Consider the following 8,956-nt stretch of genomic DNA (forward strand, 5'->3'; position numbering starts at 1 on the left):
ATGTCTCGGACTGTTCATCTTCAAGTCCCTTGTCCTGTTCAGCTTGGTACCTTAAGAAATGACTCCTTGGAAGCTCAGCTTCATGAATATGTCAAACAAGGAAATTATGTGAAAGTGAAGAAAATTCTCAAGAAAGGTAAGTATTGAGTTGAAATGGCAGATACAACTTGGCTCACATTTTTGAATTAGCATTCAGAGAAAAACTAGAGCCATTTGAAAACTAAGTTCTTGGAGAAATCCAAAAGATAAAGTTACAGGGGCTGGGAAGGTGGCTCAGTGGTAGAGTGCTGGCCTTGCAATGCATGAGGCCCTGGGTTCGATTCCTCAGCACCACGTAAGCAAAAAAAAAAAGCTGGAAGTGGTGCTGTGGCTGAAGTGGTAGAACGCTAGCCTTGAGCTGAAGAGCTGAGGGACAGCGCCCAGGCCCAGAGTTCAGGCCCCACAACCGGACCCAAAAAAAAAAAAAAGTTAAAGTTACAAGTGAATTATCCCTACCAGTTCAGTTATATTGTTCAATAGAGGTGTTAAGTCATTCTTTAGAGGAAGTTTGTTTTATGCTGGAGCTCCAGAAGATCTTCTACTTGGCTGGACTTGAAGGTTTTGCCTTTGACTCTACTTGATTTCTGCCTTTTCTCCTTCAAATCAATTCTATCCATTGAGTCTTTTCATGCCTGTGGTGGACTGAGGAGAGGAACTTTGACAATTCTCCCTGACCTCTTTGTGTCCACTAGCTAGAGGTTGCTGGCAGATTTAGCATGCTAGCAGACAGAAATGTGTACAGTTCAGGCACTCTTCGAAAGAATGACCAAACAGCCAGGCACCGGTGGCTCATGCCTGAAATCCTAGCTACTCAGAAGGCTGAGATCTGAGGATCATGGTTTGAAGGCAGCTTGGGCAGGAAAGTCTGTGAGACGCTTATCTCCAGTTAACCACCAGGAAACCAGAAGTGGCTTGTCTTCAAGCTCCACAACCAACAACAACAAAAAAAATCCACAAAAATCCACAAATAAAATCTCCCTAGTATATACAAGATGAACCTAGGGTGGTACTTGGAAGGAGGCTTAGAGATCCAGGCCCGCTATGTTCAGAGTTACTAGAAGTTCTCCTGAATACTCCTCCCCTCTTTTTATTATGGAAAGAATGAGGCATATTAAGCTTCTACTATCTTGTTTGTAGGGTTAAGATCACCAATGTTTTCCTTAACAGCATTTGTCAAGACTTTCAGGAATAGATAGGAGGGAAATGCCAGGTTTTCTAGATTCAACTATCCCAAAGAATGCCTTCAGAAAGTTCTTTAAAGCCAAGCACAGGTGGCTCACAGCTGTAATTGTAGCTACTCAGGAGGCTGAGATCTTAGGATTGCAGTTTGAAGCCAGTCAGGGCAGACAAACCCATGAGATCTATCTCCAGTTAAGCAGCAAAAAGCCATCCTTGAATGAAAAAGTCAAATCCCCAGTATTTTCACAACAAAACAAAGCCACTCAAACTTTTCTACAGACCATGCTTAAGATGTGTAAGTGGAATAGTGAACTCAACAGTTTATTGGAAAGATGGTTTCTGCTCCTCAAAAATTTATATTATACTCTATAGGATGGATGTCTTTGTGTACATTCACATAAAAGCTAATGCTCCAGGGGCTGGGAAGGTGGCTCAGTGGTAGAGTGCTTACCTTGTATGCATGAGGCCCTCGGTTCGATTCCTCAGCACCACATAAGCAGAAAAAGCCAGAAGTGGGGCTGAGGCCCAAGTGGTAGAGTGCTAGTCTACAGTTGAAGAGCTGAGGGATGACGCCTAGGCCCAGAGTTCAGGCCCCACACCGACAAACAAAACAAAACAAAAAAGCTAATGCTCCAGATTGCTGTGTTATTTCTTGTGTTTGTCTAGCCCCATTTCCAGTGTGAGAAACAGTATTATGACATTTATTATATCTAAATACAAGGTATCTTGTGAACATTCAGTATCTTTAAATTCTTTCTTTTTCTTTTTGGTGGGACCAGGGATTGAACTCAGGGCCTCATACTTGCTAGGGATAAGAGTCCCCACTTGAGCCACATCTCCAGCCACATCCATGCATTTGCTTAGACTTTGGTTGTGCTACTTTGAGCCAGCCCTGTGCATGTGTGGAGAGTCAGCCCAAGTATTGGGTAGAGTTTACATACAGTACTGGGACCTCTCCTTCTGACTCTGTTCTGTAGTTGCAGTGACTGCTCGCCCTGAACTGTAACCTCTAGTTCTTCAAGGCAGTGAAACTGTTTCTACTCTAGTTTTAGCCACATTCTTAGGCTCAAAGTCATAAAACATTTCCAAAATTCCTTTCTTCAAAGTCTCCCATATGAACCTTTTGTTGTGTTGTTGTTATTCAGTGACTTCACATAGTTTTTACATTTTTTTCTAGAGTTTAAATTTGTTATCTGTGGGAGAATTGGTCTGATACATATTAATTGTCCATCACTGGAATCAGAACTCTTTAACAGTTTGAAGAGCTTAAATAGATTTGTTTTCTAAATAAGTGGTTGCTCTGGCTCCAAGGGTTTTTCTCTCTCTGACTCCATTCAACACCAGTTATTTGATTCTCCACCTGTGAGTACCATACAGTTCAATGAGATTCTGATACTAATTCCTAGAATTAGCATCAGATCTCATCAGTTAAAGTCAGAGACTGACCTTTAAGTGGCTGTGATTGGTGAAGTAATTATAGTTTTCTGGAGTGGGGGAAAGAAAAGCAGCACAGAGGGTAGTATATGATCGGAGCTGTATGTTAGTGAGTTCATTCTGAAAAGTTTACAAGTGAATATAGTGTTCTGAATATTGTCTTTTTTTCAATTATGAAATATATAACAGAAGCCAGTTTCAACATGGGAGGACAAACAATCGATCAACAGCAACAGCAAAAAATAACCAGGCACTAGTGGCTTATATCTGTAATTCTAGCTACCACAGAGGCTGAGATATGAGGATTACTGTTCAAAGTCAGCCTGAGCAGCAAAGCCCATGAGACTCTTATCTCTAATTAATCACCAAAAACCTGTGGTTTAAGTGGTAGAGTGCTAGCTCAGAACAAAAAGAGCTCAGAAACATGGGCTGGGAATGTGGCTTAGTGGTATAGTGCTTGCCTAACATGAAGCCCTGGGTTCCATTCCTCAGTACCACATAAACAGAAAAAGCTAGAAGTAGTGCTGTGGCTCAAGTGGTAGAGGCTAGCCTTGAGCAAAAGAAGATCAGGGATAGTACCCAGGCCCTGAGTTCAAGCACCAGGACTGGAAAAAAAAATCCTAAAACTCACTACTGTAAACATTCACTACAGTTTTTATAGTGGTTGAATGCACAAACTTTCATAGACATCACATTGTTCTTTCCTGAATGAAAAGCCAGTATCATTTATCTGAGTGATTTCTGCAAAATCTAGTATCTAAGAGGAATACTACTGTTAAGTTCTTGAAGTTTAGTTGTTTTTTTCCCCACCCTCCTTCCCCCCCTTGAAGTTTAGTTTTTAAAGCCAAAGGTAAGTCCCTAGTGTTAGGTTTTTAAAAAGAGGTTACCACGCACGTGGTATTCAGGTAAGGGGTAGGTTTATTCATCGTTCTGGCTGGCACCAGAAAGAGGGCATCTGGGCCTGGGCTAGGCCTTGTCTAGGGTATGGGCTGAGAAAGGTGTGGCCACATCAAATTCAGATGTGACCTCAGCGGATGCAGATGTGACCTCTTCCAGGTGTGCCAGTTGCCTAGGTAATGCAGGTACTGGGTGGAGACTTTGCTGCGAGGAGGGTGGAGTCTGCTCACCATCCTGGAGCACCCATGGCTCACACCTGTAATCCTAGCTACTCAGGAGGCTGAGATCTGAGGATCGTGGTTGAGAGCCAGCAGGCGGAGGAAAGTCCGTGAGATTCTTTTTTTTTTGGTCCGGTTGTGGGACCTGAACTCTGGGCCTGGGCGCTGTCCCTCAGCTCTTCAGCTCAAGGCTAGCGCTCTACCACTTGAGCCACAGCACCACTTCCGGCTTTTTTCTTTTTTCTTATGTGGTGCTGAGGAATCGAACCCAGGACCTCAGGCTTGCAAGGCAAGCGCTCTACCACTGAGCCACCTTCCCAGCCCCGTGAGATTCTTATCTCCAATAAACCACTAGAAAACTGGAAGTGGCACTGTGGCTCAAGCAGTAGAGCACTGGTCTTGAGCTGAAGAGCTCAGGGACAGCGCCCAGGCCCAGAGTTCAAGCCCCACAACTGAGCCCCCCAAAAAAAATGATAACCTGAGACCTGAGATCTCAGATATGAAATCTGGTCTCACAGTTAAGATGCAAGCTAGGGCAGAAATCTGTGACTCTTCCCTCCAGTCAACCAGCAAAAGACTGGAAGTGGAGCTATGGGGTCAAGTAGAACAATGCCTGGGCCCGGAGCTGAAGCCTCAGTGCAGTCACTTACCTATGAGCATGCATCTCCCTGAAAACAACCAACCTGTTAAGTCAAATCTGCAGGAAAACTATCCATACAAAGAACTGAGGTAGTGTGGCACAAAATAAGACTCATGAAGTGAATGTGAGTTAGATCCTGCAGGGCTTCATAATATAGAAAAGCTTTGTCAGACTGGAGATATGAAGCCACTAAAATTTAAAGCAGATGAGTAAATACAAAAGCCATGTTATTATAGAGTAACAATTCCTTGACTTGGTAATTAACAAAACATTAAAAGGAATAATTTCACAGGATAAAGTCCAAATAGAGGTGTGGCTGTGATTTTTTTTAACTTAAATTCGGTGTTAGAGACATAACCATGTGCTCCACCTTTTAGCTCTATCCCCAGGCGGCTGGCGCACTTTGTAGACGTCAGTGTTACTTAGGTTAGCCCAGAGTGCCACGGAGGAGGCGGGTTGGAAATGGCTACATATGATTGGCTATTGAGCAACAGTATGTTAATTAGCGTAACAGTTTGTCTTAAAAACTCAGATTTAAATGCTTTGTAAATCCGAATAAAGAAAAGTTCTGCTTGGAATATTTATATGCCAATATATATTGAACAGAAATGATACCATAAATAAATCACCATCAGCATAATATGTGTGAATTTCAACCAGTCAGGAAATAGCAGCCGTCCCTAGCTAAGACTATACTTTCAGGGATCATTTCTATAGTTTGTTACTAGAGAAATCTCACTGATCGTGTAGAGTACCGGAAACCACGAGGAGGAGGCACAGTGTTCTCTCCTGAGCGTGAAGCTGGCAGCTGGTATTGCTTTTGTGCAACTGCCTCTTGCCATTGATGATCGTTCTTCTCTCCTTAAGGGAGAGTGAGAGGGGGAGAACGCAGTCTGAGTGGCTTCTGGCTTAGTTCTTATTATGTTCAGAAAAAACAGCCATATATCTATTAAGCAGAGATATTCTGAGTAGCATTGAGTCTCTGGCTTTTTTTTCTATTTTCTGTGGTACTGAGGACTGGAACCTAAGTCTCTGTAATTTTGCATGCTCAGCGAGTACTGTACCAGAGGGACATTTCCAGCTCTTGTAATATATACTTTTGTTACCTTTCTGACCTAAATTTGCCTTTCAAATAGGCCTGCCCAGTCTTGGCATTTAAGTGTTGGTTTGCTTTTTAGTGGTTTTTTTTTTTTTTTTGATGGTCATGGGCCTTGAACTCTGTGCTTGGGTGCTGTCCCTGTGCTCTTCAGCTCAAGGCAAGCGCTCTAACACTTGAGCCACAGTGCCACTTCTGGTTTTCTGGTGGTTAATTTGGTCTGACCTTGAGTGTGTGATCAATCCTTGCTAAACTCCATTGATGTCCATTTATCCTTCCAGGATAGGATTTGCTGCACTTCGGTCTGTGCTTCCTTAGATGGCAATTTAAGATTCCTGATATTTTCATTGATTCTATGTTTTTCAGGAACTTATGTTGATGCAGTTAATTCCCTGGGCCAGACAGCACTTTTTGTTGCAGCATTATTAGGCCTTAAGAAATTAGTTGATACACTAATGGATTTTGGATCAGATCCAAACCAGTAAGTATGATAACACCATTGTCGGGGCTGGGAAGGTGGCTCAGTGGTAGAGCGCTAGCCTTGAGCAGAAGAGCTGAGGGACAGCGCCCAGGCCCAGAGTTCAGGCCCACAACTGGACCCCCCCCCCCAAAAAAAATAACACCATTGTCTAGAAAACAAGGGTGAATATAGAATCTCAGAACCTAGATCCTGAGATCTCAGCCTCATGAGGTACTAGGATCATAGGCAAGAGTAACTGGCATCTGGCTCAAAAAAATTTTAAAGATATGGTATAAAACTAATTAAATCCACACTTGTAGATTACCCCAATCAGTATAAGGGGTTGTTGTTCAATTTCTGGCAGAAATGAATAAACAGTATGTATTTTGTGTGTGTTGGGAGGATACTGGGACTTGAACTCAAGGCCTCCTCACACTTGCTAGGCAAATGCTCTATGGCTTGAGTCAGACCTCTAGTCCAACAGTATGTATTTTGATCCCACTTGGATCTGAGTTCACTTGTAAGGTTTAGTTGAGTATCAACCATTATATCTTTTTTTCCTTAGTATTCATGAGAAATGAAAAATAATATCCTTTTTCCTAAACTTGGCTTTCTGTTTGTGAGAAAGACGACTAGACCAGAAATACATTTGATGAGGAATAATGAAAACATTACATGTAGTTGTTTTACAACAAGGAAGAAGTTTTGGTTCACAAGGTAGTATGCTGGACAGCCTGTCTGCTCCAGCAATAGTTCTCAAGATGTTCAGGTACAGGCCAGCCTCATTAAGATCATCTGGTGAACTTACTTACAAATTCTGTTTCAGTCAGTCCAAGGTGAAATATGAGAGAGAGAGAGAGAGAGAGTGTGTGTGTGTGTGTGTGTGTGTGTGTGTGTATGCCAGCACTAGGGCATGGTCACTGTCCCTCAAGACAAATTCTCTTACCACTTGAGCCACAGCTTTACTTGTAGCCTTTTGGGTTAGTTTGAGATAAGAGTCTCAGGGACTTTCTTCCAGGGCTGGCTTTGAGCATCAATCCTCAAGATCTTAGTCTCCTTGAGTAGTTAAGGTTACAGGCGTAGCCTTGCACCAGTGGCTCACACCTATAATCCTAGCTGCTCAGGAGGCTGAGATCTGAGCATTGCGGTTCAAAGCCAGCCCGGGCAGGAAAGTCTATGAGACACTTATCTCCAATAAACCACTCAGAAAACCAGAAGTGGTGCTATGGCTCAAGTGGTAGAGTGCTAGCCTTGAGCTGAAGACAGCTCTCAGGCCCAGAGTTCAAGTCCCACAACTGACCAAAAAAAAAAAAAAGATTACAGTTGTGAGCCACTATTGCCTGGTGAGATTTGTTTTTTGTTTTTTTGTTCTTGTTTTTTCTTTTGTCAGTGCTAGGGATCAAATTAGAGGCCTCTTCTTGCATGCTAAGCAAGTACCCTACCTGAGCTACACCTCTAGTCCTGAGACTACATATTTTCTTAATCTTTTTGGTGTGTGTGTGTTACTGAGGATTGAAGCTAGAGCCTTGCTAGGCAAGCCCTCTACCATTGGAACTAACACAGCCTCTGTGTGTGTGTGTACGTGTGTGCACACGCGCGCGTGCATGTGAATGTGTACACACTTTTTTTTTTCCCCTGTCAGACATGGAGCTTGAACTCAGGACCTTGGTGGTGTCCCTGGGCTCTTTCGCTCAAGGCTACTGCTCTACCACTTTGAGCCACAGCACCACTTCCAGTTTTTTGGTGGTTAATTGAAGATAAGTATCTTACAGACTTTCCTGCTCTGGCTGGATTTGAACTGCAATTCTCAGATCTCAGCCTTCTGAGTAGCTAGGATTACAGGTATGAGCCATCAGCATCTACCTCAGCCTATTTGTTTTGAGATAAAACCTTGCTATATTGCTTATGCTAGCTGAAAACTTCAGGTGTTAGGATTATGGATGGATTTCACCATGCCTGGCTCCTAAGATTATACTTTTGAGAGATACCCCAGTGTCTCATTAACCTAATTATGGCCAGTCCTTATTTTGGAATACTATGTAGTTACTGAAAAAAATTGAAGGGCCGGGAGCTGGTGGCTCATGCCTGTAATCTTAGCTATTCAGGAGGCTGAGATCTGAGGATCACGGTTCAAAGATAGCCCAGGCAGGAAAGTCTGTGAAACTCTTTATCTCCAGTTAACCACCAGAAAACTGGGAGTGGCACTGTGGCTCAGGTGGTAGAGTGCTCACCTTGAGCTGAAGAGCTGAGGGATAGTGCCCAGGCTCAGAGTGTCCCCCCCCCCACAAAAAAAAAAGAACTGAAAGGGCCTCCCAAATGATATTGTAATCCTCATCGCTAAAAAAGATTGCTGTTAGCTCAGAGCCCTGTGTTATACCCTGATTCTTCTCTGTCTGGAAGGAAGGAGTCTTGTCGCAGACATTCACTGTATCCATTCTCCCCTCTCACCCAGCCGCTGCTTTGATGGGAGCACCCCTGTTCATGCAGCAGCATTTTCCGGCAATCAATGGATACTCAGCAAACTGTTGGATGCAGGAGGTGACCTGAGACTTCATGACGAGAAGGGTCGAAATCCACAGACCTGGGCCTTGTCAGCAGGAAAGGATCGCAGCACCCCGGTAAGGATGGGGTTGATGCTCAGCTAGGCTGTCAGGATCCCTGAGAGCAGAAGTTTGTGGCAGTCTTCACTTTGACATTGAATTCCTAGGGCCTGGGTAAAAGCAAATTAAACAGCAATAAAACCTTGGGCAAGTCTAGCCTTTCCACCCGTGTATTAAAAGGAGAGTTTTTTTTTTTATCATCTTTATGTAAGAGAAATCAACATTGTACATTTAACCCAGCTTAGTGGCCAGCTCTTTAGCCTTCACCTTTTCCAGCTTGGCAATTCAAGCCACAGATTTTGGACCCAGGACATTACCTCCCCAGTGAAAATGGATCTCATTGTATCTGTCATTGTAGTTGGTCCTGATAGCTCCACCACCTTAGGATCCTTT

At 43.4% G+C, this 8,956-nt stretch overlaps 1 protein-coding gene across 1 annotated transcript in view; it reads left to right on the forward strand.

The window, feature by feature from the left end:
• Tex14 (testis expressed 14) overlaps positions 1–8,956 on the forward strand; it is an 82,761-nt gene continuing 73,805 nt past the window's right edge. Inside the window, exons 1-3 of the mRNA XM_013013092.1 lie at positions 1–136; positions 5,870–5,984; positions 8,416–8,581. Coding sequence (XP_012868546.1) covers positions 1–136; positions 5,870–5,984; positions 8,416–8,581 — 417 coding nt within the window. The remainder of the gene's footprint in view (positions 137–5,869; positions 5,985–8,415; positions 8,582–8,956) is intronic.

Source organism: Dipodomys ordii, unplaced genomic scaffold, assembly GCF_000151885.1.
Source record: "Dipodomys ordii isolate 6190 unplaced genomic scaffold, Dord_2.0 Scaffold19, whole genome shotgun sequence".
NCBI lineage: Eukaryota > Metazoa > Chordata > Mammalia > Rodentia > Heteromyidae > Dipodomys > Dipodomys ordii.